At 41.3% G+C, this 17704-nt stretch overlaps 1 protein-coding gene across 2 annotated transcripts in view; it reads left to right on the top strand.

The window, feature by feature from the left end:
- Nucleotides 1-1297: 1297 nt before the first annotated feature.
- LOC111954140 (protein cornichon homolog 3-like) overlaps nucleotides 1298-17704 on the top strand; it is a 50803-nt gene continuing 34396 nt past the window's right edge. For both annotated transcript variants that reach the window (XM_023973637.2, XM_023973636.2), the window contains exons 1-3: nucleotides 1298-1831; nucleotides 7789-7857; nucleotides 14932-14979. In XM_023973637.2, the coding sequence (XP_023829405.1) occupies nucleotides 1754-1831; nucleotides 7789-7857; nucleotides 14932-14979 (195 nt within the window). In that variant the 5' untranslated portion in view covers nucleotides 1298-1753. The remainder of the gene's footprint in view (nucleotides 1832-7788; nucleotides 7858-14931; nucleotides 14980-17704) is intronic.

Below are 17704 nucleotides of genomic sequence, written 5' to 3'. Positions count from 1 at the left end.
ATTGAATAGGATTTTAATATGTGATATTTGTGCACAATTTCTACTTAAAATATCAAAGGCACTAATTTCATGGAACGACCCAGGTATGAAAATGAGAGGTGATGGGAGGGTTACTTGTGCAAAGCATGGAAGGGTCAGGCCTATACCACATTGACAAAGTGTCAGATGTATGACCTGTTATAATAACACATTTTGGTATGAATTTGCTTACAGATCCTTTGTGAAGGATCTATATTGGCATTGTAAAGGTTTTATGAAGTATTGGTAGTGCATCAGCAGTTTTCCACTTATTATGTCAGTCACTGACAGTCACTCAATTAGCCCATGTCAGCTAAAAACATATATATTGCAAAGTAAGGTAGTCTAGCCAGCCATRCAATAGTACTGTTGACCAAGTGCCGTTTACAAATGTAGACCTTTTCTTGTACGCTACTATTTAAAAACAGCATAATTTGCTTTTTTGTCATCATTATGGTCAGAAACGAGATTTGGTTGTTAGCTGACATGGGCTACAAATGTTAGGTGACATGGGTTAATTGAGTGACTGTCAGTGACTGAAATAACAAGTGGAAAACCGCTGATGCACTACCAAATTTAGAAATTGCACCTTGTGTATTCTAATTTACAAACTCTCAACAGTAAATTGAGTCCCCGACTGAGTTTTCTTTTTTTTTTAACGGCCAGAGGCGCCTCTGATTATGGTGTTGTTATCTGTCACAACAATTTATCAGTGTCATGTTTTTTTGTATGTTCAGACAAGTAGGCTATACTATGTAACCATAGTCACTAGATGGCGCCAACAGATAATGTACTAAGCATTTGCCTGGCTACTACCTAGTCAAGACCTAAACTTGACTGTCACATAATGGTGCCCTGATGTGCCCTAGTCTAGATACATATGTCAAAGGCTTTGGCAGAGTAAATTGCAATTCGTAATGCTATCTCAATAAATTTCTCGGAGCCACACTCAAAATGTAAATAATCTGTGGCATCTCTTTACTTAGCTGTACTTAGATTTTGAAGCCCTATCTATGTAGCCTAAATGTGGGMTGTGTCTTATTATTTGAGATAATCTGTCGACTCTTTACTTGCTTAAAAACAATAGATTACAGTAATTTATATTTGCTAAAACTTCAAAATCCTAAAAAGCATATGCGTTTYAATGGGAATTGGGAAGATAAATTAGATAAACACTACTGCCTGAACACTGGCCCTTTAAATCCACCTGTTGGGGCGCAAGACTGCGCCTTCTGAATCGTGGAGCTATAGGTTAACTGTGGTTTGAAGACACCGTTTATTACGAGTGCCAGGAGTGTTGCGGAGCTCCTATTTTAATACRGCCACATTGTAGCCAACCAGATTCTCTTTAGTAATTTGGCTGTCCAAAGCATTCTTCCTATCCGGGATGTTTTTGAGCATAATTTGGATCTCTTGATATCCATTTCAAGACATCGCTTGGATTTATATTATTTATATTCTTATTGTGTAATCTCTGRATTGAAATGTCTGTCGTTTTCATCAAGTCTAGGCCACTGGTCTAATTTCCAATTAAGAAATTGCGCCGCAAAACGTTTCGACTTCAAAGTGAGACCGTGGATGCGCGTTTCGTTGGAGACGTTCTGCAACAATTTGTTGCAAACATTCAGAGCAAAGTGATGGATGGAGTCGTTATCACCTCGGTTTGCCATGGCACCTTAATCATTTAGTTTTTTTTATGTGATTCATCTGAGTCCTCTTTTCGTGTTATTCAATTATGTTCACTTTCGCTGCCTTTTGCTATATGCTGTCACTGGTCCTCTGTGCTTCCCTGATCTTCTTTGCGATATGGCATGTAAGTGGGGGATTTATTACTTGTTTTTGTTGTTGTTATGCGTCTTTTAAGATGTGAAAATAAATGTTAATATGATTATGAATGATTTTGGCTATGGACAATATTCCATAATGGTGCGTAATAGCCTAGTGTATTTATACCTGCTCACAACCCCTTTGCCTTTTGCGCAAGATAATTAATACATTATTCGATGTATGCAAAGGTGCTGTTTCAATGCCCAACCTTTCACTTGAATTATAATTTTATTAAGATCCCCATTTGCTGATGCCACCCGCTCTAATGGGTAGGAAAATACAATACATCCCCAAATTGACACGTGCGCACCTGTATCTCAGACGTTTAGCCTAAAACACCACTCATTTCCACTTAATTGACTAAATGGTCATATCGGTTTTATTTTGTTTTTGCAGATTTTTTAGCTATGGTTTCATCAAAGGGTTTTACAATTCACTTGACTCAGTCATCATGCACCTCTGTAATCGATTAGGAAATCTGTTAGAGACGTTGGACACGCTGAGACGAATTTTCCTCCGCACACAGTTTTATCTGTGTGTTATTGTCTTTGTTCAAACCAGCCAGGAGACCCTGCAACACAGAAATGCCAATAAGAACGCATTACAATATTTGGATAATATAATGATTTACTCTGAAAGCCCTTGCGCCCTCCTGCGGAACTTTATATAAAGGCAGATTTCGGTCCGGTCACACAGTCCTTGGCCCCCATCGACCGGCCCTACCTTTGCATAGCGATAGACCTGAGACTGAAGGAGAGCTTCAGGTTTACTTCTGAGCCCAGGCAATTACTGGAGGCATGGCATGTGTCAGGCCCATATGGTGTACAAAGCAGTGGACAGATCTTATCTAGTCTGCCTGCTACTCAGGAATAGAAGAACATACAGCTTATGCCAAGAGCAGAATTATCAACATGGATGTTTTCATTCTGTTTATATTAATATAATATACTGTAAAGTGGTCATTTCACACACACACACACACACACACACACACACACACACACACACACACACACACACACACACACACACACACACACACACACACACACACACACACACACACACACACACACACACACACAGAGAGAGACACACACTCACACACTCTGTTATCCAAAACAACTAACAGCTCATACATACAGTACATTCAATATATCTGGCCCAACTGTGGTCTTGTAAAGCACCATGTTCAAACCAACTGAGACTTATGGGAAACACAATGCTTCTGATGGCAGGGTGGCGATTTCAATTCACAAACACAGGCATAAGCTACAGACAAATCAGAATAGCCTGTTATGCAGGCTACATGGCGTTATGTCACATGCATAGTCAAATAAATGGGTTTTAATTACCAGCCCTTTTTCACATTACAGCATGCCTGTCATCCAGACATCATTCGGGTAATTGTAATACATGATCCCATACACTCTGACAGTGAAATGTACCCATACATGCTACAGTAATATCCATCCCACTGGGCAAAAACTGGGTACATCAACAACAAAGAATCCAAGTAATTTCAACAAAAAAATATAAATCTGATGACGTTGAATCAACATAGAAAAGCTCATTGGATTTGCAAAAAGTAATCAGTAATCAACGTATTTTCTTCACCCAGCTTTTAACCTAAATCCAATGACTTGGTGAAATTTGATATTGATTTCACATTGAATTCACAGTTAGTTGACAACTCAACCAAATGTAAATCAAAACTATACGTTGAACTGATGTCTGTGTCCAGTGGGACTTTCTTCATTCTCTTTCATCTAATTGTCCTGCCAAATATTGCATCCCTCTACTTGACAGGTTTATTACAGTTCTGCCTGTTTTTCAGTGGACATGTCAGTGTCGCATGACCTAGGTATCCTCCTCTTTCCTCTCCTGACACGTTTGGAATATCAGGACATGTCTTGTCATTAATCACTGCCTGTTAACAGGCGGTCTCGTCTCTCACAGGGCATGTACTGTACTGCACTAAGGCTGACTGATGAGAACCTTATCAGACACTACGTTGACTGACGGATATGATTGGTTGAGCTTCCATGTCCAAGAAATCATCATTTCAGTCTCAGTGATGATGCTTCTTTACATGTCCAGACCGCACAGCACTCCCCATTCTGGGCTTCGGGGGACTCTGAAATGTTGTATCTATAGCAGTGAAATGTATTTTTATGGTAGTGACAAAGACAAGCTGACGTTCAGTCGTCAAGTTCATTGACTAAGCTGAAACCCTCGACTCTATCTAGCTTAACACATGTTCAAGGTTGATCAATAACAAGATAATCTCATTCGATACGCTTAAAAGTCACTCAGTCTGTGGAGGGAAAATCACACCTCACTGGTTAGCTATCTAGCTTCTGTCCAGATTGAATGATCAGTAATCAATCGTGTAATCCCAGTTACACCATCACTCCTGGGACTGCTTGTAACAGATTAGGGGGAATTTTAATTAACATACCCAATGAACTGTGTTCTCTTGAATTCCGCTCAGCTCCACACTCACCGACAGGAAATGGTTGAGTGATTTCCCTCCATGTAGCAAAGCCCCTAATGTATTATGAGTGTCATTATCACCATGTGAACGGCTCCTCTGCATCCAGTGACTTATGGGAAAACCCACYTGCCCATATGATGTGTAGAGAGAGTCCATTGGCTAAGAGGGCATATGTTAAGTTAACATCATTCACTTTCATTGTGGCCATACAGTATATTGTTGTTTTAGTTTTWCTGAGGCTTTTAGTGGATGCCGGTTAGATTACCGTATTCGTAGTTGGAAACTATGAAGGAGTCATTTGTATACATGGTTTCTGTCCTGCTGCTTTAATATGTGCCTCATGCTGGTTCCTTAGGCAAGTACAGGACATTCACAGGTCTAATGATCCTTCACACCGACTCCCATGCTCCTCCACTCAATGCTACTGTCCTCAGAGCATGCTATTATTTGGAAATMACATCTTGCTTCAAATTTCAATCTATGTGCAGTACAAGAACATTTCTCTTCGTCTTTGAGGCTGTGAGTAACCTAAGTGGCTCTATAAGAGTCAGCTTGGGTTTAGTTCAGTAGTGCTGCGCTTATAAAGGCAGCCCAATTTTGATTCTGAACTAGTCTTGATTAATCAGGTGAGCTCTGAAAAAGATCTGATGTGATTGGTCAAAAGACCAATTAGTGGAAAAAAAGATCAGATTTGGGGCTGCCTGTGTAAACACAGCCTTTGTGTTTGGTTTTGCACGTAGTCCCACACATTCATTAATTCCTCATAGGTTGTTCATCCATCAATGTGACATCAATTACATTAAGTTACATTGTTTCTCACTGTATGTTATATTGCCTTGTGTAAATGAAATTGTATTTTCCTGGCAAGAGGAGATAGGGATTTTATTATTCTGAGCCAGAGGGAAAAAAACAAAATGTTACTTGCCATGCTGGTCTTTGGAGATATACTGTAGGCCTATACAGATGTGAGCATGTTTTTAAGGCCAGTCAACCATGAAGAAGCAGAAATGTCCAGTCCCAGATATGGAACCAATGCCATTAAAAAAAAGTATTGATAGAAAGCTTCAGGAAATGTAATAAAATAAATAAAACACATAGTATAAAGTCCATTCCCTTCATGTAGCCCTGCTGCCTGCAGCCACGTCAAAAAGAGCAGCAATCCCCAAATGGGCAGTCTCCACTCACAGAGGAACCGTTTGTGAAGCTTCCAAGCGGTTGCACTAGGCACATCAGACATTTTCTTGTTATTCAGTTTAGTGAGTTGATTTGGGGCGTCATCCTGCAATGACTGTGACTGTGAGCAGACCAGACCTGTCAGTCCATGATTGCCTTTCCAGTCATAGAGAAGTACTGCACACAATGATGACAAAATTAACCCATTTCAGGCATTTTAAAATCCTCCTGAATAATTAACCATAGCTGGTCAATTATTAACATCAAACTTGTAGTCTCTTTCATCAGAATTGATGTTCTCCGCATCACGGTTGTACTGTTATTTTTTATGTAATTATTTCTATATGAATGCCTAAAGTAGAATGGCAGTGACGTAAGGTAGGGAATATGTTCAAAGAGAGTCAGGGTCTTTCACAAACAAAGATAACAGTTGAGTTGCCAGTCGACCATAGAGTCTGTGGACCAAGGGCGGCCAGCCATGCTCATGTATGGATGTACACAACCGTTCAAAAGTTTGGAGTCACTTAGATATTTCCTTGTTTTTGAAAGAAAAGCAAATTTTTTGTCCATTTAAAATAACATCAAATTGATCAGAAATATAGTGTAGACATTGTTAATGTTGTAATTGACTATTGTAGCTGGAAACGGCAGATTGTTAATGGAATATCTACATAGGCGTACAGAGGCCCATTATCAGCAACCATCACTCCTGTGTTCCAATGGCACGTTGTGTTAGCTAATTCAAGTTTATCATTTTAAAAGGCTAATTGATCATGAGAAAACCCTTTTGCAATTATGTTAGCACAGCTGAAAACTGTTGTGCTAATTAAAGAAGCAATAAAAATGGCCTTCTTTAGACTAGTTGAGTATCTGGGGCATCAATATTTGTGGGTTCGATTACAGGCTCAAAATGGCTAGAAACAAAGAACTTTCTTCTGAAACTCGTCAGTCTATCATTGTTCTGAGAAATGAAGGCTATTCCATGTGAGAAATTGCCAAGAAACTGAAGATCTCGTACAACGCTGTGTACTACTACTTCACAGAACAGAACATGAGTTTCAGAAGAAAGTTTTTTGTTTCTGGCCATTTTGAGTCTGTAATCGAACCCACAAATGCTGATGCTCCAGATACTCAACTAGTCTGAAGAAGGCCAGTTTTATTGCTTCTTTAATCAGAACAACCATTTTCAGCTGTGCTAACATAATTGTAAAATGGTTTTCTATTGCTCAATTAGCCTTTTAAAATGATACACTTGGATTAGCTAACACAACGTGCTATTGGAACACAGGAGTGATGGTTGCTGATAATGGGCCTCTGTACGCCTATGTAGATATTCCATAAAAAATCTGCAGTTTCCAGCTACAATAGTCATTAACAATGTCTACACTGTATTTCTGATCAATTTCATGTTATTTTAATGGACAAAAAGTGTGCTTTTCTTTCAAAAACAAGGACATTTCTAAGTGACCCCAAACTTTTGAACGGTAGTGTATGTTTACACCTGGTGAGCAGGAGGTGTCACTGTGTCAGTTTAGGCAACATTGAATTCAAATACTTCTATTGAAACCACCCAAAGGTGGCATGATGTCAACTGTGTGCATACAAGATGTCACCTCATATGATGATGATGATAGGCATGAATATATAGCGTGTATTTGCTGAACATTCCATCTCCTCATCACACCCCACTGCCCCAGGTGTTTACAAACAGTCCATCCATGTTGTTTGCCATCGGCCCGTGAAGAATTAAGGGAGCATCAACACACAGTAGAGCCCGCCAGAATCACACCACAGGGAAATATGGCTGTGTGTGTGTGGTGTGTGGTGTGTGTGTGTGTGTGTGTGTGTGTGTGTGTGTGTGTGTGTGTGTGTGTGTGTGTTTGTAACACGGGAAAAATTAATAAAATACACACACACACACACATGACCCTAAGGACTTACATACATGCAAACACATCCACTCTCTGCCTCTGCTGTGCCGCTGCATGGCCACAGGGAATAGACATGCAATGTCAGCTGTCTCTGTAAGACGATACCCCCCTATGCAATTACTAGCACTGCTTCCTAATGCAGCTCTGTCTGTCTGATTGATCCTGTTTGTCATGCAGTGTTGTAATCGCTGTGCTAGCTCCCAGACAGCCTATAGAACCACTGACACAGCTACAGCCATTGACACAGCCACTGTGAGTGATTAACACTGATGCAGGCAGAGAACTAAAACACATTGTTCTTTTTCCTCACTTTGTCACTCTCTCGCTCTCACTCTTTCTCAGATAACAGCCTTTGATGAACTGCAGGCAGACTTTAAGGTCCCCATCGATCAGGGCAATCCACTCCATGCGGTACGTGTCTTTCTCTGCTGTGCTAGTACACTTACATGTTACTCATGTACTACTGTCAAACATGTTCTCTCACTCCAGTAGTGAGTTTATTTTGCCGAATGTGTCTGGAATATGTGAGCGTGTGGAAAGTGTGGTGACTAGGATGTTCTCTTGGTGTATTAGTGTATGATGTGTCATGAGTGTGGTATCTGGAGTATGCATGTGTAACCAGCGTGTTTAGAACATGTGAGTGCGTGTGCTGATTGTTTTGGGCAAATATGTGGTGCGTGTGTTAGTGTATGCGTGCGTGTGAGTCTGCGTGCCTGATGCTTGCGTGTGTGTCTTCGTGTGTGTGTATCTGTGTGTGTGTGGGGGGAGGGGGCGGGGGGGCTTGGAAGAGGTGTGTAATCAGCACCAGGGGCCGCGGCCAGGTGTGGTGCCACCCTGCTGCTCCAGAAGATCATCTCCCTCAGTCATCTGCAGCTCTGCATTAATACTACAGCAACCAGATGGCTGCATGCTGTTCAATTCCTCCTCCTCTGGACTGGGACTGAGTGGCTGACAGGCACCTCACATCACAGGTTTAAAGGCCACAACCCCCTGGCTGTGTCTGAAATATCGTGCACTACTTTTGACCTGGGCCCACATACCATGTAGTGGCATTTCAGGTGCACGCTCTGTATAAATGATATCCCCTTCATCAGAGAAGAGATGGGACACTGAGGTTGATAAAGGACAGGTTCCGCTCCATGAATCCCCTCTGGGGTTTCTGGGTTATTATTCCCTCTGGCTCCTTAATAGAGGAGAATGACTTGAGCAGTTTAGGTATGATGTCCCTGGGACAACACAGTTTAGAGGTGACTTTGACTGTACTGCCGCAGCACTTGAATGTTGACAGCTGTGTGTCCTTTGGGATAACTAGAGAGAAAAGATGGATGGAGAGACAGCGTATTCGAGGAACAGGATTGCTGAGCAATTTCAAATGCAAATGTGTGAATTACTTTTTTCAAAGTCATTGTTGCTTTGAAAATGATCTCAAAGTACAGCGACACTTATTTTTTTGTAGCATTTGCTTTGCATGTAATTATGAACAGCACCTGGATACTAAACTTGATGCTAATACTTGTGATCTCAGAGAGAGAGAGAGAGAAAGAAAGAGTCTGAGTGTTCAGACTTTGCCACTTAAAGAAATTGTGTTGTTATCACTGTGCAGATGTTTTTTCAAAGCCATTTTAGCTGTCGCACTAGCTGTTCGGTCAAAACAGATTCCCAAATGAAAATTTGTCAGGCTATGCAGAAGTTGCCTCCCACCGAGGCACACGTTGCTAGGCAACCCCTTGGACTTGCCCAGGCAGGCTCTGGCTCAAGCCAGTTTAAAAGACTTGCTAGCAAACATTTGTGCTATGGAACTAAATAAGTACTGCACTCTGACCACAAAACGTATTTGCTAGATTGGTTCATCGTGTTTTTATTCAAGCAATGAAAGTGAACATCAAAACATGGTGTAGTTTTATTGGGATTTGCAGCTGTTGTTGGTAAGAAGTGAAACTGCTAGCTTCTGATATGACTTACACAACCTTTAAATACTTTGAAATAAAAATGTATTTAGTCAAATCCATTGCACTACTTCATAGTCTCTCACTCCCCATGGCCCCCATGCTCTTTCCTTCCACTGTGACATGTATACCACCTTCCCTTTTTCTCTCCCTCCATCTCTCTTCTTCCACACCATTTCTCCCTCCCTCTCCTCCCTCTCTCCACCTCGACCACCTCATGAGTCCTGATTGGAGATTGATGGCTTGGGCACCACCCTGCTCCCCTGCCACCCTTGCCACCTCTGCCACCAGCGGTGTCATTCCCATAGGGAGCACAGGGGCATGTGCCCCCTCAGATTTGTTTTTAAAGATAATTGTTTCTCTTTAAAACTACTAGCCATCTAGCAATTTTATGAAGTTGGCTTTAGCTAGCCCAGATACTGTAGGTTCCCAACCTCATAACTAGCCACCAAGAAGCCATTTCAGGCTATCAATCAAGTTAGAGTAGCTATCATAGCTGGCATGCCTGCTGCCAAGGTTGGTAGAGTTTTGAAAAGCAAGCAATAACTAAATGTACTGAATAATAATGTACTTTTACCCAGATTACCTAAATGTACTTTTACCCAGATTTTAGCAGAGATGCAGAGAAGAATATATATTTAATAAAGAACCACCAGTCAGGAGGATACAGACAGCTCAAGAGATATGCTTAGATATTTTTTTTTACATAGAATTAAGCAAATGATTATGGCTCTAGATTGCAGGAACAAGCTGTTTCAGGTGTTTGAAAAATGCACAATTCTCCACCACCAGCCATCCTCACATACTTGTGCCCCCTCAGATTGTTGGGGTGCATGACGCCCCTGTCTGCTACATCAGCCTCACACCCAGGCAGCAGGCTAATTAGCGACTGACTGTCATCTGCCCCTCCCCCAGGGGGCTTTCTGGGAGTCAGGGCTCACCCTAGACCTAGAGCAACCATAGTAGGGATCCACAGACACACAAACACACACACAGAGTCAAACACACACACACACACATATAGAATCAAACCTCACACACAAACATACACACACAGCTGTGAGTCTCTGGTTCTGGGGCTCCAGGCACATATATAAAGACAGAGCCTATTATCACAGGGAGGAGTGCCAACACAGAGAACAGTGGGCTGAAAAAAAGTAGGTTTATTCCTAGAGAGTTTGTGTTCGAGAAGGGGGTGGACGTGTGTGTGTCTGTGTGTGTGTGCGAGCCCTTGTGTGTAGTGTATAAGTCCTCTGGGTCTATGGGGACGTACACTCAGGCCCAGATGTATTTCAGCACTGCCAATGTTGTTTACTTTGAGGAGGCCAGTGCCTATCTGCCTATCTCTTCTGAGACACTCAGATGACACACCAGTGCAGAGCCTGATGAGAGTACGTTATGCTTTAATACTTTATTCCCCACAGCGCTCTGGGCCCTTCTTGTGATGGGGCCCTGCTTTGTGATGCTGATGGCATCTGTTGCTTGTCCGACTCTGAACTACCGTTCTATCAGCCAGGGATTAGCCTGAAGCAAATAATATCATCTAAGTCTTGCATTAAAGATCAGACTGATAAAACAGTGAATAAATGAATGCAAGGAAAGGGAAGCAGTTACCATAGTTGCATTATCATGCAGAGAGAGGAGTATTACTTGTGTTATGATTTTATTTCCCTAGACTGATCATGGAATTGTGTACTACCCATGTGCTCATATAGGTTACATTTTAGTTAGATCTCTAGTAAATTAGTACTATCGGTTATATGTCAGTGTGACTCCAACGGGTGAATGGTGGATTGGCATAATACTGGGTCCTGTCTAAAAACGTTGTTGTTGTTGTTACAAGAAAATGTTGAAAGCTTTACAGTAGGCCCATGTAATCGGCCAGATATCAAACCTGGGATGACGGCTCACTGGGTAAACTCTAGGTATTAGCTCTGGGAGCCGACAAAAGTCCTGAGATCTCAGGCAAGGTAAGTCATAATATAAAGCCAGCTTGGAGAACCACCTGCACTATACTGACAGTACATCAGCCTCCACTACTGGATCGTCACATTTCTCCTCTCGTTATGAATATTATTGACGTCAAACGGGAGAACCAAGGACACGGGTAGTTCCTAATGTTGTAAGATTCTGGCTAGTGTTTACAGAACAACTGGTTCTGAGAGATTAGGATCRGGACTTGCAATTGTAACAGTAAGCAGCTGTAACAAATGGATGACTGCAGTGTAGCCGTTATTATGAGTACATGTTCCAAATCAAATCACATGTTATTTGTCACATGCATCGAATTCAACAGGCGTAAACTTTACCATAAAATGCTTACTTACAGGCCCTTTCCAAACGATGCAGTTAAGTAAGAAAAATGTGCAATAAAAAGAAGGAAATAGTAACGTATTAAAATAACAATAACGAGACTATATACAAGGAGTACCGGAACCGAATCAATGTGCAGAGGTATGAGGTAGTTGAGGTAATTATGTACATGTAGGTAGGGGTAACTGTAACTAGGCAATCTGGACAGATAATAAACAGAGTATTCAACAGCGTACGTGACGAGTGTGTCAGGACCCGGTGCGAGAAACAGTCACTAATAATCGTCAGAACCCAGAAGATGAGGCAGACACAGCAGTACTAGAGATGGTGGTTTAATTAAAGAACAAAATCTTCAGGCAAAGAAACTAAATCCACAATGTCCAAAAATAAAGCAAGAGGCACAAAATGGAAATCCTCCAAAATACAAAAGAAACTCCACAAAGTGGTAAAACAGCAGGGAAAAACAAACCTCAAAAGACTACTCAAATAACACACAAGAACTAAACCAGAGAACCTCTGGAAAATCCAACAAGAGAAATATCTAWATAAAACAAGGCTTGGGCTGGGGCTGGGTGCTAACTTACAAACACTGAGCAAGGAACTGAGGAACACACAGGGTTTAAATACTAACAAGGGAATGACTTACAGGTGCAAACAATAGAGCAAGAAAAACAAAAGGTACAAAAAAGGTGCAAGGGGGACATCTAGTGAACAAAACCTGAACAGTCCTGGCCAAAACCTGACAGAGTGTGAAAGTGTGTCTGTGTGTTTCTGTATGTGCATGTGTGTGTGTGTGTGTGTTTGGGGGTTTGGCGCATGTGTGTGATTTGTGTGCGTGTGAGCGTATGTAGTCTATGTGTGTGTTGGAATGTCAGTGTACAGTGCATTCAGAAAGTATTCACACCCCTTGACTTTTCCCTCATTTTGTTGTGTTACAGCCATAATTTAAAATGTATTATATTGAGATATTATATTGACATTGAATGTTCCTGAATGGCCTAGTTACAGTTTTGACTTAAATCGTCTTGGAAATCTATGGCAAGACATGAAAATGTCTGTTTAGCAATGATCAGCAACCAACTTGACAGAGCTTGAAGAATTGTTTGTCTATTCATGTTTTGTATTGTGTCATGTTTTGTGTGGACCTCCAGGAAGAGTAGCTGAAGCTTTGGCTGTAGCTAATGGGGATCCTAATAAAATATTAAATGCTCATCTCCAGAAAGTGAACCAGTAATTAGCCCATATTCATTCACTCCTTCGACAGAGCACTGTGTGTACTGTGTACTCTAGACAGTGAAGGTACACACTCCAGAGAACGATTTCCCACCTGTCAAACACTCCTCTTCTTCTCTCAACAGTTCCTTGACCTCTCTAGGTCTCCTCTCTATTCTCACCCTGAGCCTCAGTTTATTTTTGTGTGTTTTATTTACAGTACCCCAGCACACTTGCTTGTCAAGCAAATTCTCGCTGAGTAACATTTCAAAGCGAGCCCTGTCTAATTGCTTGCTAATGAGAAGTGTTGATACGTCGGCAGTTATCTGGCGTCTCCATGGCTACCACTGGAATATATTAGCATGGCCTCGTTCATACTCCTCAAGATGGGAGAGGAGAGGAAAACATGTGTAGAGGCAAATTCAGGTTCGCCCAAATGAGGTGCTGCAGTCCCAAAATAGGGCTAATTTACGGTAACTTCTCATAGATGTTGTGGATTCTTATGCTGAACTACTGCAGTGGGTCGTGAGAGGACATGGGGAGGAGGAAGCAATGCAAAATGTGCTTGGAGAACATCAAAGTCTTCTACAAATTTGACTTCACTTATGTATATGAGACTACCCGCAGCTCAATTTGACGTCTCCTCAACCCCAACCTCTTTCCTACCTCTACTCTTAATATAATAGCACATTTCTCTCAGTGGAAGGGGACTTCCTTAAAGTGAAACTTTAAAGTGCATTTAAAACATCTCAATACACTTGGCACTTTTAAAATAGAAAAACAGTACAGTAAAAGGAGGCAATTGAAGACATTTTCCACCGTCTTTACCCAGAACAAGTCCAAGAGGACTAACGTGTAGATTGTGTCGTATCAGATTTTGAGATGAGAGATAAAACAACGGCTGATGCTCAAATGGAGATTAGCCACCAGGCTGCACATTTTCCCCACAGAGCCTGTAGAACCGTTACAATGGTCTTAGTTCCAACGTACGCTAGACTGGCTTTCTACAGTAGTGTTACCTCAGATTACATTATTTAGAGGCGTACAGGCGACTCCATTATGAATTATACATCCCATCAGAGGAAGTTCTTCTGTAGTGTTTTTTTCTCTCCAAAATACTAATCAAATATGTATGTTTAGTCTTGATTAATGCAGCTTTTGGGAAATAACATTCAACCCCCCCCCCCCCCTGTTTCAGGGGCCTTTTCACCAGCACTCTGCAGAGGAAGATAAGCCTGTTTGGGTGTCATTCATATATCATTTATCCTCAAGATAGCACATCATCCCAAATATGACAATTTTGCACATCAACCAAGTCAATTTGGTCTGATAGAGACACATGTACAGACTGGGACTCTCAGGGCGAGGTATCCATCCACAACAGGCATAGAAACAAGCACTGCCCAAAATAGGGAAAGTTTCTATGTAATCGCCATATGCCATGCTGCTCACATGCGCCATTCAAGAAATGGTGTCGCCTGGCATTGGTTTTTCTAAATATGGCCCTTGATGTTCTCGCCAGTTTCTGGTTGCACTGTAGTTCTGCAGGGAGAGGAGCGCTGGGCCAAGAAGTGGGGGGTAGACAAGTGCTTTAGGCAGTGCTGGGTTGACTCCACAAAGCCCCAGCACCACACACAGACAAACACAGGCAGAGGAAGATGCAGAGTCTGCTTATAGCTCAGCAGAGGTGGGAAGGAAGGAACCAGCATCATCCATGTCTCACTGTGGGCCTACACAGTGTAAATCAAGCTTCACAGGCCAGCGGCATCATGCTACCCAAAACACTCCTGTATACCTAACACACTCCTGAAGCATTCTTGATTCTCTCCAGCTTGTAACAAGTATGCTACAGGCCTTAGTGACTAGACAGTTGGACTTACTACACTATCTAGTCACTAAGGTCTGTAAAATACCCCTATTTTTTGGACTGGTGAACCTCATCAGAACAACTGTTGTGTTTCCATATGTATATTTAATGCAGGTGATGTAACTGTTTCCTGTTTGGCTCCAACAGAGAGAGCGACTCCGGAACATTGAGAGGATTTGCTGCCTGCTGAGAAAGGTAAATAGCCACTGAACACTGTCCTATTTAAAACATTTCCTTTATTACTTCATGTGCATATGTCATTTAGCCTACATTTTAAAGCCAGCAAATGATCACGGTCTTCTACATCTAGACTGGTGGCCCGCTAGTTTGTGAGAGTTAAAATAGTAGAATACACAAGGTGCAATTTCTAAATTTGGATGTGTGTCAGCAGTTTTTCTCTTGTTATGTCAGTCACTGACAGTCACTCAATTAGCCCATGTCAGTTAACATTAGTCTAGCTAGCTATTTAAACCTGTAGTTATCATGGCTGAATTACCGACCAGGGGGCCCCCCATTGATTTTGTTAGTCACTCTAACTCAGATATCATGTACAAAACATTTTCTATCCGCCCCATGGCAAAATTAGTAGAATGAATTACATTTGTTATACATTGCAAAAAAAAATCTCTGCCCATGCCAAAATGTGTAAAATTGCCGCAAATAAGCTTTAAAACTGCAATATTTGATGCCAGGGCAGCAGCCACTCTTAATAGGGTGCAAACAGGAAACGAAACACAACAAATAGAATACATAATATACATATACAATGCATAATAAAATGCAAAATACAATACATAATACAATGCATAATACAATACATAATACAATACAATGCAATATACAATACATAATACAATATATAAAACAATGAAATATACAATACACAATACAATGCATAATACAATGCAAAATAAAATACATAATACAATACATAATATATGAAAATGCCTGTGTCTCTTTACAGTCCCCATCGTGCCGTAAGGTGTTCTTTCATCCTAAAGAAATCTATAGCTGGTTTTATTGCTAGCTTGAGTTACCTGGGGTGGCACGGAGTTCCATGTAGTCATGGCTCTATTTACTACTGTGAATTTCCCAGCCTCTGTTCTGGAACTGGGGACTGCGAAGAGACCTCTGGTTGCATGTCTTGTGTGAGTGAGTGTCCGAACTGTGTGCCAACTGCTTGAACAGACAGTTCGGTACATTCAACACCTCACACAAAGACCAATAGTGATGCAGTCAATCTCACCTCAACTTTGAGCCAGGAGAGATTGACATGAATGCCATTGACGTTCGCCCTCCATGTATATCTAGTTGCAAAATGTGCTGCCCTGTTTTGGACCAACTGCAACTATGCCTATGTCCTTATTTGCACATGACCACACAACTGGGCAGTGGTCCAGGTGCGACAAAACTAGGGCCTCTAGGACCTGTCTAGTTGATTGAAATGTCAAGAAAGCAGAACAGCGCCTTATCTTGGACTGACCTCTTCCCATGTTAGCAACCATTAAGTCTATATGTTTTGACCATCACAGCTCGCTATCTAGGGTTACACCTAGCAGTTCAGTCTCCTCAACTTGCTTAAACGCCACATTATTCAATAATAGATCCGAGGTTTAGGGTTGAGCGAGTGATATGTCCCAAAAACGATGCTTTTAGTTTTTGCAATATTTAGCACCAGCCTATTGCTAGTTACCCATTCTAAAACTGACTGGAGCTCTATGTTAAGGGTGCCAGTTATTTATTTTACTGTCATAGCCGACGTGTATACTGTTGACTCGTCAGCATACATAGACACACAGGCTTTATTCAAGGTCAGTGGAAGGTCATTGGTAAAAACAGAAAACAATAATGGCCCAAGCTGACTGCCCTGATTCTGGAATGAGATGTTCGACAAGCAGGTGTCAACATACTTTTGGATGAAGTAATTTCGTCAAACTTGTGAGGCTCTCCATGCTCATTAGTTTCTCATTCAACATAATTTGCTGCTGCTTCACTCAGTCTCAATCCCGCTTGAAAAGCCTCCCTTCCTAGCTGTTTTACATTCCCTAAGACCAAATATTGGCCAAATATTCCCAGATTTTCATAAAACGGCCACACGTGGTCTCTCGTTTCTGCATCACCAAATTTTGCAGTAGGCAACAATTAGTTGGCTAGTTGCGCCGAGTGCTGTGTAGTCCGGGTGTAGTGCTGCACTTCTCACAGTGGTGCTCATTCAGTAAAGTTAGATCAAAGCTGAATCAATGTCTTGGAAGATCACATAATGATTCATTAGTATTCTACATAACATAACCAAGTATAATAGCATAGTATAAGGTTGCTGTTACATCAAAAACACCACCTAATTTCATGAGATTTTAGGATGGTTAGCTGAATAGTCCCCAAAAAATCTCACACCACCAAAACTCAAAACAGTGCACCACTAGGTTGAATGTGCTCCGATTGAATCAAAACGCTGTAGTTTAACACCAACTGCTCTAATTTGCTCACAAAACACTTCAAGAAGATCTAAATGCACATTCCCATGAAACTGATTGAGATCAAATGATTGGCAGGCAGACGCAGTTTGGACATTTTCACTGGTAAAACGTGAAGAATTATCATTCATAATTTACAGTGAATATGCCATGGCCTATTTTCAAATGGTGTTTGAGGGTATTAAAAATATTTTTTTATTTTGAGACAATATGTGTCGGCATAGGCAGATGTTGCAATTGGAAGATGCATTTTATGCATATTCTATCATGATATTCAATAGTGTACATCTGTCGGTACATACTTTGAGAAATGATGACGTAATTTACATTTTGATTGCTCTCCGGCACTTAAAAAACACACACACACCATGAGCGAGAGGTGTGTGTGTGTGTGTGTGTGTGTGTGTGTGTGTGTGTGTGTGTGTGTGTGTGTGTGTGTGTGTGTG

This window comes from Salvelinus sp. IW2-2015, linkage group LG28 (genome assembly GCF_002910315.2).
Source record: "Salvelinus sp. IW2-2015 linkage group LG28, ASM291031v2, whole genome shotgun sequence".
Lineage (NCBI taxonomy): Eukaryota > Metazoa > Chordata > Actinopteri > Salmoniformes > Salmonidae > Salvelinus > Salvelinus sp. IW2-2015.
The sequence above is the reverse complement of the archived record's forward strand: the minus strand, read 5'-3'. Positions and strand labels throughout refer to the sequence as shown.